Source organism: Acyrthosiphon pisum, chromosome A2, assembly GCF_005508785.2.
Source record: "Acyrthosiphon pisum isolate AL4f chromosome A2, pea_aphid_22Mar2018_4r6ur, whole genome shotgun sequence".
Lineage (NCBI taxonomy): Eukaryota > Metazoa > Arthropoda > Insecta > Hemiptera > Aphididae > Acyrthosiphon > Acyrthosiphon pisum.
In genome coordinates, this window is record NC_042495.1 from 74,328,387 (window position 1) to 74,345,842 (window position 17,456).

Below are 17,456 nucleotides of genomic sequence, written 5' to 3' on the forward strand. Positions count from 1 at the left end.
CCGATGAGGTTAATAAATGTTTTTATGAAGACCTAATGGCCATAAGACCTAACGTTGAAAGAGTTGATAATTTTTTTAATTACTTTGAAAAAAATTATATTTTGCTGGACAGTAAATTTCAACCATCAATATGGGCCGAATTCTTAAACTCGTTAATGCGTACCATCAACGCATGTGAATCGTTTCACTCGAAATTAAATGGCATGTTTTATTCATCATACCCTAACATTTTACAATTTGTTGAAGTATTAAAAAATGTTCGAACTGACATTTATATTAAAATACGAAGTTCAAATTTAGGAAACAAACGAAGAGAGGATGTAGAAAAAAAAGAATTTATTAAAAAAAACTATGACTGAATTTGAAAACAAAAATATAACACGTCTTGACTTCGTTCAAAAATTGGCAAACATAAATTTACCAATACATAAATGATATACCTATATATATACTACTATAATTTTTAACCTCATCATTTTACAAAATCAACATTAAATTTTAAAACAATAATAAATAATTTATAATATACGATTACAAACTTTGAACATACCATATTTTTAACCACGCCATTTATACAAATGACAGTCCTCAGTCTGTAAAAGTGGGAAGGGAAATATGTATAATATTCGCCAATTAATCAATTATTAGCCGGGACGCAACTCGTACATGTCGCGAGAAAATCGCGGACGCAACTCGGATATCGCGAATTATATTTTTGTATTCTGGGACGCAATTCGTATGCAGCCTTATTGTCACTATTTTTATTTTCGGCATTCGGCATTTTCTGTGTTTCTTTTAAGTATTAAATTTTGTATGTAAAAAAACAGTATTTTAGATTCAATGTATCATTGAATTCAGATTTAACACTTCCATCACGATTACCTACACAACGACGAGGTCCAATTGACACTTATACTATACAGCGGAGCGAAAGATGTTCTAGATCCATGCTTGCCATCAACTTTTAAAAAAAATGTTTGGTAAATCAAAATTCATTGTAATCACTAATCCTCTTGCTGTATGAAATCCTTTCTCCCAGTGACCGAATGTCTAATCAGTACATACTACTAATTGGCAATTTTCAATAAAATGTTTATCTGTTTTGAGTTTTGTTACAAAAATACATGAGATACATTGAATAAACCTGCCTTCCGAAATTACAATAAAATAGTGGTAGGCATTAACAAATAATGACCAATTACTCAAGTGAATATCTAAATAAATCCAAAAAATTTTTTAAAAAAATGTAGCGAAAAAGTAGCGCGCTACCGACAACTGTATTTATTGGTAAATATTTTCTTCTTTTTTAATTTCAAAATATATATACAATCAGTATTATAGTCTGTACCCTACGGCAGAATAATAATATTATGTAATATGTTCTATTGATGGAAGACTCCATTTATTGATTTTTTTTATGATTATTTACTTGATAAATATCTGCTCCATATTTGCTTCATGCGTCTTTGGAGGATTACTAGGAAATACTTTGATTGAGTCAAGGAATAAGGGATGAAGTTTAGTGTGAGCCAGTGTGAAGGTGAGCATGGAACCTCAGAAATGTTTCTTCTTTCTGAACAGTTTTTAAATGAGAATCAGTATGGAGATTTTGGAATTACCTTGTAAAATGACATGTAAACGTAGGACAAGAATGGTTTTATACATTGATAGGTTGTTAAAGCTTGGTAGTTTAATATTTATGATATTAATATTATTACATATTTTTTTAGTTAGTAGTATTTCAAGCTAAGTTGTAGTGTATGGTTTTAACATGGTGAGCCCAAGAAAGTTGGCAGTCAAATGTTAATTTAAGGTATTAACGGTCAGAAATTATGGAACTTGTTGAGAGCTATCGCCCTGACGTTATACTTGTTTAATTGTAAATGTAGTGTTGATTGATATGTTTGGTTTTTTCTTCTAAAATAATAATATAAAAGAATTTGTATAGCAAAAATTAATATACAATTATATTATAGTTATGATATCTTTACCCTGATAATCAAATATGACAGATGATGCTTTTACAACATAAATTACTATTTTGACAACTTTTTACATGTAAGGATTAATACAAATTTGCATAAAAGTTTTTATTATTGATAACTCAGTTCATGTAGCACATTAGCCCGGTACTAATACTATTTACCAGGTATTTGACTTAAATTATTCAAAATTAACCAAGTTATTTAGATTTATTGCTTTAAAATTTTAAATAAAGTTTAACTAGTGTATAGATTCAAAATACTTAGTTGAAATCAAATGAAACAAACATACTTTAGCAGTTAATTTAGAAATTAAATTATAGAAACTTAAATAAGAAATAAAAAAAACTAATAAAATGTAACAATCTTAACTTGTCTTATTTTAACTATAAGTTATTTTTTGATCGCAATACAATTTGTTGGAACACCAGCTTTTGTGATTACGTGAACTTGGAGGTCATAAACACTTGCCTTGTTTTTAACTACCTCAATATCATCAGGGTTTTTGTTCAACATAACAGTCAATACATCATCATTACCAGTATAAAACTCGATTAAATGTGTATTGAATACTTCCCAAAATTCTGGAGCCAAACGTTCATTGTCATCAGCATTGTTGTTATCTTTTAATGTAATTGATTCAATATTACGATGAAATTCTTTATCTTTTTGTAATTTATAAATCTCACGTGCTATTGTTTCATTTTGATGTTCAAGTTTCGATGCGATATCAAGCTTTTTCTTCGCTTCTGTAAAATCTTTTAAAAGGCGTAATGCTTTTCCCCAATTGAAAAATAATTTTGCTGAGTATTTGGAAAATCTTTCTGAATATTTCAATGCCTCTATGCCCATACGACATACTTTATTAAATGCACATTGTTTTAAATAGCACACGCTTAAATTTGTGTAGATCTTATTCAAATATTTCATCATTTCTATTTCTTCATTGTTATTTTTGCATCCAACTATATGCAGTAGTTCTAATGCCCGATTATATTTAAATACGGCTTTTTCTATATTTTTAAGGTTAAATTGTTCATTACCTTCAAGACGCAATTTTTGAACTTGTACAATATTTTTATTAAATGCATCAGGATCACGGTTTTCTCTATCAAAGGTTATGATACTTTCAGGTGATAAAAAAGAAACAAGATGGACATCAAACAGAACAGTTGCGTTTGGGGGTATGCGAGGTGGGCAACCCAATTCTCTGTACGCCAATTCTGGCTTTATTATAAACCTTGCGTTTTCACCAGTAGTCATCGTTTTTATACCAATCTCTAATCCTGGTATGAGTTCACCATTACCCAATGTAAAACGTTTAGGTCTTCTGCCTTGAAGATATGTTACATCAAATGGTTCTTGAAGGTTTGATATATAAGCAATATAATGTATCAAAACCACATAGTTTTCTGGTACAACTTGACCAATTCCTGCAATACAAACAAAATATAAATTATAATTTATAAAATTAAAACTATTAAAATTATTTAATACATAGAAATTCACCGGATGTTCTAATTCAAAAAGATTATCAATGAAATATAATAAAATTAGGGTCCTGTATGTTACTGCGATTTATTTAGATGATCTTAGTGTTGCGGTTGAAAAAAGGTTAGAAGCACTTGTGCAGACAGAAATAATCTTAAGAGTCTTAAGAAGATACTAAACCTCATGTTTAGTCTTGGTCTTACAAACATACAATCAACATAGCAAATTTGAGTTCACTAGAACAAATTTTGAGTTAAGAGTGAATTGGCCTATTACCAAACTTAAAAAGTAAGAATATTATCTAGGGCAACTCATAGACTTATATTCATATTTTTATTTAAAGTGAGTTATAACTATGTAATATTGTATACTATTTTAAAATACACATAACTCATTTTAAAATTAAAATATCAATAAAAGTCTATGAGGAGCACTATACTCCGGCCCACGAGAGAAGTAACCCGTTTCGCGCATGCTGACTGGCGGAATTCCCCCACTTAGTGCCTTTTGCTGTATGTCAAATACGTGGAGATGCGCGGATTCGGGTGCGATTTGGTCGGGACACGAGTTACTTCTCTCGTGGGCCGGAGTATAGATAATTTTTTACCTTTAAATTTAATAATAGCACAGTTAACTCAAATATTAAAGCAAACAACACAAAATTGGTTCTGCAGAACACTGGATTTCTATGATGTATGTTTGTAAGACAGAAGCCATAGGCATCATTACGATGAGGGGTAGCAATTTCCACCCCCCCCCCAATTCTATCCACCAACTGCTCCGAGGTATCATTAGACTACATGCAATGGAATTTAAAATATTATTCAATATGCTCAACTCAAAATAACCGCCCCTGATTCTGACAAAGGCAACAGATTATATTTAAGAGGACGCTACACGGACATTTGTTGTTTCAGTCTTACAAGTGCGTAACATATCAAATTTCATGCTCAGCAGATCACGTTTAGCTCCGTTAGCTTAAAAATTGGAGTGAATTGTCCTCATTTGAAATTTTAAACTGTTTGTACATCTTAAAACTATCTTATTTTTAAATTTTAAAAGAGGACAATTTACTTTAATTTTTAAGCTAACTGGGCCCACGGTAAATGGACATTTTCCCTGATATATTTTTGATGTGGACATTTCCCCCCCTTTTTTTTTTAAAGTTAATAAGTAATAATTGATTAATAGTATTGAATTTAATAATATAATATTATTTATTATTTTATATGAAATTTTTTTTTAAATAAAATATATAACATTGTTTTTATTTTTATAAATATATAGATTATAATTGTTAAAATGTTATGTTTAATCAACTGAACTACTTACTTTAAACAATAAAAATTTAAAAAAAAAATAAGTAGGTGGGTATAAAGTAAAATATAATAAATAATTAATAAAAATGGTTAGAAATTCCAACATAAAAATGATACATTTTATAAAAAACATTTAATTTTTGATTCTTTTCTTATTTCATGCTTTATATTTTTTAGCTCTTGTTCATATTTTTTTTTTCGTTAAAACTGTACCAATTAGGTACAGTTTTAACAAAATAACTAACTAACTAACTAAAACTGTACCAATATTTAACAATTTAATAATTGCTTGTGAATTTGATTCAAGTAGTTCAGTTACAATACGCATAAATTAATTTCATATTAAATAATTATAATATTATATTATGAAAGAGTGAACTTTTAAAAAAAAAATGGGGGGAAAATTTCCGCATCAAAAATATATCAGGGGGGGGGGAAATCCGCGATTCCTATACATGATTTGCTGAGCATAAAATTTGCAATGTTACGCACTTGTAAGACAGAAACAGCATATGTCCATGCAGCGTCTTTTTAAATGATAATCAATTATGTATCATAATTTTTAAAGCTTACAATAATTTCATCTGTAACAATGAGTTTGTGTAATATCATTATTTTATTAGGTATTTAATCTAGTTACTAAAACAGTATCAAGTTAGCCGTTAGGTCCACCCAGACACCTTAAAGGGGTACCTACTCTCTCCCCAAACACATTTTCATGGCCGTCAATGGACAACTTGCCTTTTCTGTCAATAAACTTACATCAAATTTAACCTTTGAAGGTATAATTTGTAAATACAGATTGTAAATATACTAAATATTGTTCATTAAAACTAAAGAAAGAAGGTATTAAAAATGAAAATACTGAGCACCAACATAATAGTATAATGTTGAAAGATTAAGAAAACATAAATTGTCAATGTATTTATTTAAAAAGCAATAAATATCATAAAGCTTTGTTTGGAACAAAAAGGAATTGGTGTGAAAATAGGAGGGGTACTAATAACAATGCTTCGCTTCGCTGATGATGTTTACAACATTACAAGCAGCATTAAATGCAATGAATATTACGTTCAAAGAATTGTCTGAAAATAAATACAGCCAAGACCAAAATCCTAGTATGTTACAAGAAAAACATACCATCTATAAATATATCATTAGAAAACAAAGAAATTACCCAAGTAGACTATTTCAAATACCCAGGCAGCATTATAACAGACGATGGAAAATCAATTAAAGAAATCAGAAGCAAGATAGGCCAAGCAAAGAATACATTCCTCAAAAAGAGAAAATTACTAACATAAAAAAATATAGACATTGTAACGAAGAAACGGCTCATAAAAACATATGTCTGGAGTGTGGCATTATGCGTAAGTGAGACCTGAACAATTAATAAGAAAGAAAAAGATATGTTAGAAGCTTTCGAGATGTGGTGTTGGAGAAAAATGCAGAGAATAAGCTGGATTGATAGAAGATCAAATGAAGACATCCTGAGGACAATAGATGAAAAACGAACATTGATAGACATTATAAAGAGAAGGATATGGCCGGGGATATGGCAGATGATAGGACACACGTTAAGGCATGGAGATGAACTGCATAGTATAATAATCGAAAGAATGATAGAGGGTACAAGATCAAAAGGAAGACCAGGACGAGATACATTAGTCAAATAATGCGAGATGCAGGAGTCACTTCCTACAGGGAACTTAAGAAAATAGCGAATGGCAGAGAAAAGTGGAGAAGTCATTTATTCTAAAACATTTTATTAAAAACCAATCTCTGGATTGAAAAACAAAAACAAAAAAAATATTTGAACTTTGTATGCTAATTTGTTACCTAAAATATGAAATTTAAAATACGATAGAACAACACATAATCTATATAATATAGACCTAGTATTTTTTATTTAATTTAAATTTAACATTTATATTGTTTTGTTTATTTTTTATCAGTAAGAAAAATTTTAAAAAAATCAGTACTCACCCGAATTCAGTAATATTTTTAACACCTTGCGATCGCCAGTAAGATCTTTGTGGTTTGTATCAGTAATGAGATGGTTAAAAGACTCTAGATTGTCACCTTCTTCTCCTAACATATCATAATTAATAAACTCAGCCACCTCGGGGCCATTATAAGAAAACGTTTCTTCAACGTTGTCGTTGGGTTTGTTATCCACCGTAAAACAGTATCCGTCCTGTTTCTTCAGAATTTCTTCCGACGCCGTCTTGAGTATGCCAATTACACTTTCTGGGATTCCGTCATTGTCGCCGGCCATCGTGAACGATTCAAACTGATTGCACGTTGAGTCTAGAGTGACTAACGGTGACCAATGCAATTGTAAACGATAATGTTGCAAGATTTAACGTCTCAGGTCTGAAAAAAATTTGAATTTAAAAAAAAAATAATTATAGCTTTAAATGAAACGGGAATTTTTGGGGAAATTTAACGTACACTTTAACGGATTACGGAAAAAGATATTGAATTTCAACTATATGTCTACACAATTAAAATGCTCTACGAATTCAACGATGAATGGGGATGATTATAAAAGCATTTAACACCTTATAATATAATACCTGTATTCCGTGGTTCCACAACTGCATAATAAAACTAAAAAGATTAATAAACAGTATAAACTAAGTTCAACAGGAAACTGTTAATCATTGTATGACAAAAAATACAAATTACAGGGGTGTCAGGTATGTCAGTAAATTTGTAATGAGCATAAAATGGTTACCGGCCTTCTCATTGTCAGCACATTTATAAGTCATGTGATCAATTCTCGACCAATGAGAAGTGGAGCAAGCCATTCGCCACATTTGCGCAGAAAAATCATCAGAATGAAATATTGCTGACATACCTATATAATTTGTCGTGACTCGTGGTAACAACAACAACTAACATTATTTGAAAATTGAAATTTTCAAAACACCGTATGCACATGTTCGTGAAATAGAGAGTATGGTTACATCACAGAATAGAATAATGGTTGCATATTATAAAAATAATAATAATAATGTGAAACCTAACCAACAAAATGCATAGAATTCCACTGTTCCATAGATATAAAAATATTATGTTTTATATTGTATCTTAATAAATTGTAATTCGTACCTATATTTCGATTCATAAAGAACTTTCTTTATTCATTATACAGTTGTATAATCAAGTTTGATGATGAAGGATGAATTTATAAAATCGCTGAGTGTTAGTCTGAGTCTCACCATCTTACACCGTGTCCTACGTGAACGCGAAATCGCGGCAAAAAATAAAACAACTTGTATTTCGTCGCATCGCGTCGCGACGCGAAAAAGGAACCTTAAGGATTTTTTCGGTTCTGGTTCCGGTTCGGTTCTTAAAATAAATAAATAATTGGTTCCGGTTCCGATTCCGGTTCTTAAAATTACAAAATAAGGGTTCCGATTCCGGTTCCTGTTAATTCCGGTTCTAACCGGTTCTTAAATATGCGTTTTTTAAAATATCACTTATTGCTTTTTAGGTAGATTTTTTATTCATAGTCATAACTTGGCCCAGTTTTGTAAAAGATACGTTTAAATTGCATTTTAATAAAGATACAAAACACAAATACATACATTCGAAAAGTATTTAAAAATACATTTCAAATAATTTTAAGAAAAAGTATTTAAGAACAAATACAAACACTTGGCATGAATTTAAATATAAATTAAAATATAAATTACTCGTATGTGTCAATGTGTGAGTGTGATAATGTAAGACAGAGTTATAAATAACTATATAAATATTATTATTCATATTTTGTAAACATTCGTAGAAAAACACATACTAATTGTTATTCGATTATTTTTGTTATATTACAAATAACATATGCAACCCGTATGTGTGTAAATAAATCATTGTTATTATTAATGATTGTCAGTCGTAATTAATACATAATACAATACGATTATTTGGAATTAAAAATTAAAAATACCATATATTATGTACAAAACAAAAATATTTCTATGAAAAATAATAATTTGATTACAACAAAATCCAATTGAAGACCTCCCGTGGAGATCGGTGTATGTTACAAAAATTAAATTTTTCAGGGGAGACAAATAACTGGTCCATAGACTATTTGTGTTTTCTTCATATTTGATTAGTTTATTATTGATAATATAAAACGAAAAACGTGTAAAATATGTAAGGTGTAATATTTAAGTTTTTAGGCATTGACTAATAGCGTAGGGGTATGAAACTCCGTGAATTGGCCGAATCGGGCGATTGTGGCCTTGAACACGGTCTCCAGGGCGCGTGGCATACGTAATCTATGATAAAAGTAAACAGTGGAAACAACCCGACCCCGCGCAGAATACCCTGCCTATTAGGCGGAAACGGTTTTTCAATACGGGTATAACATCATGTCGGTGTATGGAAACAGTTTCATTGTTCGGACTTCATATCATAGGTAAACACTTCACCCATCAGCTGATCGAGTTTCGCTTCAATATTGTAACAATAGAACCAGTTCTATGCTAATAGATACTGATTATGATATCAGATATTCAGATGTAACATACGCCGATTTCAACAAACGTACATACATAAACGCTTTCTGTCAATCAATTTTCGGAGTTCTTAATGTATGTTTATTCATACATAATGTAGCACAATGTGTTGGCTACACTGAGTTTTATCAATTAATGTAATAAAACGTTTTTTGAAAATATTGTAACATACACCGATCTCCACGGGAGGTCTTCAATTTAAATAAAATATTCAATTATTTGAAATACAGTACTTTTTCTTAGAACCGATAAGAACCTAAAAGAACCGGAAAACTTATTATTCTTTAAAATGAGGTTCCGGTTCTAATTCCGGTTCCAAGCATTGTAAAAAATGGATTCCGGTTCTGGTTGTGGTTCTTAGATTTTATCTAAGAACCGATTCTTTCGGTTCCGGTTCCAGTCCCTGTTTCGCGTTCTCGTAGGACACGGCGTTAGTCAATGGTTTAATAAATTAGAATATTGGATACTACAATATTATGTTCTATGATAATAATATTTTATTATACTAAAATATGTTCAAACCAGAGGTTTCAACCTTTTTAGGTGGTGAGCCGTAGATCGCAAACGTTGTAAATTTTCAGTTTTATAATTACTATTGACTATAATAACTTACAATTTAAAAATATACCGAGTACCAGTAACTACATTATACTGTACGTTTACTGAGGTGGAACTAAGATTTTTTGCGCCCGGGGAAAATATTAAAATTACGCCCAATCATAGACCAAGACTGAAAATATATCATTTCCTACAATAAATTGTTTTATAATTACTGAAACTAGAATTACAAACATACTACCTAAATACTTCAGTCTGCAATAATAAACATTAAACAATCATAAATTTTATTTTTATATATTTACTATTTACATAATATACCTTCATTTAAAAAATAATTAAACATAATTTCATTTTTTCATAAATTTCAGTTTATAAGTGTAACAAAAAAATACTTCCAGATGAAGACAATAATATAATCAATAATATAATATTTTAATTAATCTATTCTGTGGACTGTGGTATAACCAAGTTTATACTATATAAAAAAAGATTCAGATTAAACTATTATGGTGATTAACAAATTTTCAATGCGACGATCTAACCCATCTGCAATAGCATACACCTAAATATTTTTCAAAATTTGAGTGGCCTAATCTACATTAAAACTTAACCAACGTTAATTGGGTTAATGCTTTATAGATGATTTAAAAGGAAAGATTTTATTATAAAGAGGGAGTTTATTTTTTTCCTTAAAGTGGATTTTATAGGAAAAAATGTTGAAAAATAATCAAAACTAAATTAAACAATTTATAAAAGAAAAAAAAAGAAATTCTTTTTTAAACATAAACAAATATTTAACCATCTTGGTAAATATTATAAAATATTAACATAGTTTTTAATATGCAAATAATATTATAATATATAGTATGTTGAATGTTGATTGATAATCTTATAAAAGTTATTGTGTAGCATTAATAAAAATTTCACGCGTTCACTGAGAATCTTAATATACTTATACGAATCTATTCATTATTTTACTGTTAACTAGAATAATCTATATACCAATACTGGTTACTCTGTGCGTCGAGAGGGTCGGCCGCGCTTCCAAAGTTCCAAATGACAAATAACAGAAATAACAGAATAATACATTTATCGCTGAGGTAGTTGATTCCGTATTATTTTTGTCCACGTCGTCGACGATAACGTTCATATTTATTATTGATAATATACGTTTATATTTCATTTTTATTATTAGTCTGTCGACGTATGCCGATCGCGCATCTACGCACTCTAATAATAGGTATAATGACAATTAAGGGGATTGAAGACGGTGATTTAATAAGGGGTCGCGTATAGGCAATTCGATGTCTACACTCGTTACGCAGTGTGGTTGTGTGCAGAGTAAATGATCATTAGTGTGCGTAGATACGTTCGGAATCCGTCATGTGCCACTCTCGCACGCATACGCACATGTCAATAAATCGAGAAAAACGAAATATATTCTTCTATGCATCACCTATAAAAACTTCCAAAAGCGGTAGTAAATTAAAGTATTAAACATACTTCCCGAAGTTTGATTGTAATTTCGAAAAAAGGGTTGAATTCGTAAGCTCCTAGACTATGCTTTGTAGGGAGGACCAATTTTTTGATATAAAACCCAAAAAGCCTAAAATAAATACAAATGTAATGCAATTATATCTTGAGATTTTTAAAAAAATATCCAAATTTTATTGTTCTTTAAAATTGAAAATTGAAATTCGGCTTCCTAAAAAGCCTAGATATTTTGCCAAAGAATTCATACATATTATATTGAAAATTAAAATCAGACATTCGGAAGTATGTGTAATTTACCACCGATTATTAGTCTAAAACGTACGAAAAATACGAGACATTCAATCCCCTATTTACGCCATGTATGATTTTATTTTTTGTTTTTCATTCCATCACCACATCATAAACAAATTATGTGAAATAAAAAGATTTTCTTAACTTCTAACACCAAAAATTAAATTATAAAGAGTAAAGACCTACAAAAAAATTACGCCCAGGGATCAATCCCCGGTTTATCCCTCCTAGTTCCGCCACTGTACGTTTATATATAATATCAATAATAATCAAAGTTGGGATTTAAATGTTTAAATAATTTTGTTTTGTCAGGTCTTACTGACAGTTGTCACAATCTGTATAACTGTATACCTATAGGTTTTACAATTATTAAAAATATATACGTATATTTCATATAATAGGGGAAAGCGGGGTATTACTGTATGTGGGGCAAAACCGTATAATCAGAATTTTATTAATAATTGATATCATGGAAGAAAACTGAACACACTGATTTGAAGCTTTTTGCTTGTTTATTTATTGAATACGATAATAATTCGTCTGTATAATGGATGGTATTAAATTTGAATTCAATGATATAATATTATCATTGTATAAGAAAAACGATTCTGAGCGGAGACGGTATGTCAGTGTCTAGGTATAAGACATAATATTATATACCTATTTAGGTTCTAGGTCACTTTGTACGGTCAGGCAACAAAAGTGCGAAACGCGGTCACTTTGTACGGTCTGGTAAAAAGGTACTTTGCAAAACGCGGACACTTTGTACTATTATATACATAAAGTATATATTATAAATATAAGTTTTATACCTACGTAGTAACTAGTAATTATGTATAGTGTTAATTAATTAAAATAGAAAAAATAAAAATAATATTGTTATAAAATATGGTATTATAATAATAATTATAATAATAATCTAAATAATCAAATAATCTTAATAATCAATGCTTCATGTCAACTTTCGCGTTGCTAACGGCACAGAATGTTGTATCATCCAATGGTTTTGGGTCGTGGTGATGTGATACAAACTTAGTAAATACGGTGTACTAAAAAATATTTATATACATATAATAGGTATTTAACTTAAATCCATAATATTTGATATGTCGTTAGAAAATTAGTCATTTGGTGAACATTTTAGTTTTACAATACTTATTTATTACAGAATAGGTAATTCACTATCTAAATCTAATCTCTATATTTATATAGTTGTCAGACGATGTACTTTTATGTGATAAACTTGTATTATACAATCGTAATTTATATACGTATATTCATTATATATATATATTTATTGATACCACAGACGGACTAATTCATCATTAGTTCTGTAGGACTATCAGCTGGACATTCGTATAATCGTATAGATTTTAAAAGGCGTAACAGAAATGTCACAAAAAGACTTATTTTGTATAAATGTAAGTAGCAATATGAAATATACGAATTTATGCACGAATTAAATTGATAAGACCACTGATAACAACTGATAACAGAAAATAAAAAAAATTGTATTAAATCGAGAAATCATAGCTCAGTGTTGATCTGATGTTTGGAACGTTATACGAAACGTTACGAATATTATCGTGTAATCATTTAGGTTATGATAATAATTCTCAATTTTATACGATTTTATGAAATTATTTTCATAAGTGATAACAGAGGGGTATCATATGATACTTCGTGCATGAAGAGGTTAATATTTTATATTTTTGAAAAAAATATATTACAATACATGTATACCTAGTATAGTTAAAATATACACAGCTAGGAAATAAAAATAAAATATTTATATATTAGGTACTCACTGGTTGTATAACATTTGTTAAAATTTTTCCTACACACGTATACGTAGCAATTGAACATTTCCAACGTATATCGTTCAAATTTTTTCTTAAAATTGTGTACTCAAAACCATCTTTGACGAGCTTTGGTCTTAACTCTTAATTTAGATGATGTTGTTTCCATCTTGACAGTCATCGTCTTAGTGAAATGCATTTAAACGATAAACTCAAATATCTTAACTCTAATAACTCTAATAACTCTATCATAATAATTGTCATTTGACATTCATATTTTTTATAGATTATAATATTATTTTTATTTTTTCTATTTTTATTAATTAACACTATACATAATTACTAGTTACTACGTAGGTATAAAACTTATATTTATAATATATACTTAATGTATATAATAGTACAAAGTGTCCGCGTTCTGCAAAGTACCTTTTTGCCCGACTGTACAAAGTGACCGCGTTCTGCATTTTAAACAATGAACAGTACAAAGTGACCGTTTACCACCTATTTATCTATGGTATTAAAAAAAAATTGACCTATAGTAAATTCCAAATTAATCATATCACAATATTCATTTGGTACTTGAAACGCGTTATACATAAACAACAAACCGTGATACTAGATATATAATAGTATACTTTAGAAGTTTCAAGTGCCCACGAATAATATTATACAATCACAACAAAATAACTATTCTAGATTTTTTAATATTATGTAATTTCGTCCAAATTTGAATTTAAAATAACTTTAAAAAAATAAACTGTGTTTATGTATTTTTTAGATTTTTTGGTAACAGAACTAACTACTTACGTGGAATCTTGTCTTAAATTTTCAATCCTTAAATAGTTAAATGGTTAAATAGTTAAATGTAAAAGTTGAACATTTTATACATTTTTAACTAGGTATAAAATAATTATTCAATTTTAAATTTGATAAATGTTGTCAAAATTTGATCTTTAAATACTTATAAAAAAATATTGTGCTTTGTATTTTTAATATTTTTCAACTGCTATTGTAACAATATATCAGGAGCCTTGTATTAAATTTTTACACTCTTTGGCCCAACAGATAAAACTTTATTGATATTTATAGAAAAAAAAAACTAAAAAAATTAAAAACTGACAATATCCAGAAACAGCTCAAAAAGAGTCAAATTATTTTCAAAATGTTATCGTGTGTAGAAAATGCTAATATAAACATTCATAAATGTTGTAAAAATATGAATATCAAATGCTCATAAAAATTTAATTTGACTTTCTTATAGACACTTTTTTTTGTTGATAAAGGTAGATAGTCCTATAAGGAATCTTGTATTACATTTTAAAATCTTAGATTAAAAAAAAAAAATTTTTACGAATTCTTAACTCAAAATAATTTGCTAATTTTCGTGATTTTTCCATATTTTGTCAATTTTTGAACTTAAAATGCTAATAAAAAAAACAGTGACTAAGGATTTTTAATATTATTCAAATGTCATTGTATCAATATTGTAGGAGCCTTGTATTAAATGTTCAAGTATTTTTACTCAATAAATACATTTTAATTGACATTCGTAGAAAAAAAACTAATTAAATTGGAAACTGAAAATGTCCCTAAACAGTTCAAAACAAATCAAAATATTTTGAAAATTTTATCATGTATAGAAAATGAAAATATAAACAACCAGCGAAAATTTCATGTATCAACGGTCATTTATTTTAGAGTTGCACCAAAAATCAAAATTGATTTTCTCGAAAACAGATTTTGCGTAAAAATTCCAATTTTTCCTTAATTTATCTTTTGTTTTTCACGGCACCTTTGAAAATTACTGTGAATTTTAAATTTTGACCTCCCCAATGCACCAACAATATTCACTTTCCTATCGAACAATAGATACTGAAGTTGAAAATCGAAGCATTATTTCGATTACTTATCGTGTACAGACACAAAAAAAAAAAAATAATAAAAAAACACAAATCATTGTAAAATCAATACATTCATCGTTCCACTCAGAATCTAAAATGTTATGAGGAATCTATATTCTATAGGTATATCGTATATGAATGCCACCTACAAAATATTTTTAAATTTTGCCGCCGGGGTAAATGCTTCCTATGCCACCATAGACACATTATAATCCTTTATTTTAAAAGTACCTATACTTATGACCACGATTAAAGATATATCTCTAATCGTGCTTATGAATTATCTATGATTATATTATGTCTATGATGCCCTCATGACAAATTACTGATAATTAATGATGAAATTAGATAATTTGTCATGAATGTCGCCCTTTAGACAAACCACTGGTAATACTCTGTGATAATAAATAATAATATGTAGTAACTATATTGTAATAAGTAGTGTTATTAATTATTAGGCTATCTTGTCGTATGCGCTCTACCCCTAATTGCGGTCTACCTGTGAAAATATCGTTTTAGTTTAACGTTTTTAAACGTTTTTGATTATTACGTTTTTAAAAACGTTATTTTTCTATAATGTTTTTGATAATATATATTTTTTTTTATATTATATTCTTATAACTTATAACTTCTAAGTTATAATAGTAACGCGCAATATAGAAATTCACTTAAAAGTTGCAAATTAAAATTAATTATCATATATATATAAAAAAAAACAATATTATCAAAAACATTATTTGGAAACAATAGGTAAATAATTTTTTTTAAAACGTTAGTCAAAAACAATATATATTATATACAGAATATAACTTTTAACTTTTAAGTTATAATAGTAACGCGCAATATAGAAATGCACTTAAAAGTTAAAAATTAAAATTAATTATTCATAATATTTAAATTTTAAATCAAAATTATAATTGATATAAAAATTGGAAAATTTAAAATTTCTGATTTCAAGTGTTTTTAAAGTTAAAGATTAAAAAGTAAAAATGAGTGAAATTTTTTTTGGTTTTTAGGATATTTTGTTATCGTTTTTTAGTTGTTTTTTGTTTTTTTTTCGTTTTCTTTTTTTGTTTTTTTCCGTTAAAATCTAAATATAATTGTAGAGTGGCAAAACATGGTAGAGCGCATACTGCAGTCACAATGTTACCTATAGAGCGCATACGACAAGATAGACAAGACAATTATTATGGTTTAAAGCAAGGTTTATTGATAAGGTGTCGTCACTCTGGACCCCTATACGGCTATACGTATACACTCTTGATTGAAAATATTACCACAGTTCTATAGTCACCAGAGCGCGCTTCCTGTCCTATGAAGGACCAGTTTTTTCATACTGTTAAATGCAAAATGTCTTAAAAATTAAGAATTAAAATGCTATTAATTTTTTAAATTGAAATTAGTATTTACAAAAACATTGAATAATAAAAAGTTTTTTTTTTAATCAAGTTGGCATAATAAATTGGAGCATGAGTAGACATCAATTATAAAATATTATGAATGTCACTTCTTTGGATATTTGCATCCTTCTTAAAATCTTTAAATTAAATTCAAACTATTATGGTTCTGCTCCTAATTTTAACAGTAGTCTAGTAGAGTGGAGTATTATTTTCTTGTGCTCATAAAAATTCTAAATACATAATTTGCATATTTTATTATATGATTAGGTATATTATTTATATTATAATATTATTCAATAATAGTTATCTTATAAGCTTCAAATTAATTTTCAAAAATTATTGAGTTTTTTTGGTGTTTTCTTGTTTTTAGCAACTTGCTAATTTTTTTTTTTTTTGCAAGTGAATATCGTTCTTGTTTTGACATAATGCGTTATGATACATTTGGTTAATATTTGACTGTGTATTGAGCAACCAACCTTTGTTAAAAATGTTGTTTATATACTTCTTCAATAACTACATATTATGTTAGAAAAATGTATATGAAGTTTTTAAATTGAAATGCAACATTGCAAATATGATCTTTTACCGGAACAGATAGTTATATATATTTAGATATTTTACAGTATAATCTATACTCCGGCCCACGAGAGAAGTAACCCGTTTCGCGCATGCTGACTGGCGGA

General features: G+C 28.4%; 1 protein-coding gene across 4 annotated transcripts in view; it reads right to left on the reverse strand.

Moving 5' to 3' along the window:
• Positions 1-1,461: 1,461 nt before the first annotated feature.
• The window catches only part of LOC100165881 (inactive peptidyl-prolyl cis-trans isomerase FKBP6), a 17,278-nt gene continuing 1,283 nt past the window's right edge, over positions 1,462-17,456 (reverse strand). The window contains exons 1-3 of one of the 4 annotated variants that reach the window (XM_003242567.4): positions 7,910-8,102; positions 6,779-7,168; positions 1,462-3,415 (exon numbers count right to left, since the gene is read on the reverse strand). In XM_003242567.4, coding sequence (XP_003242615.1) covers positions 2,376-3,415; positions 6,779-7,070 — 1,332 coding nt within the window. In that variant the 5' untranslated portion in view covers positions 7,071-7,168; positions 7,910-8,102 and the 3' untranslated portion in view covers positions 1,462-2,375. The other 3 variants (XM_001942655.5, XM_016802170.2, XM_003242566.4) reach the window with 3 other exon arrangements.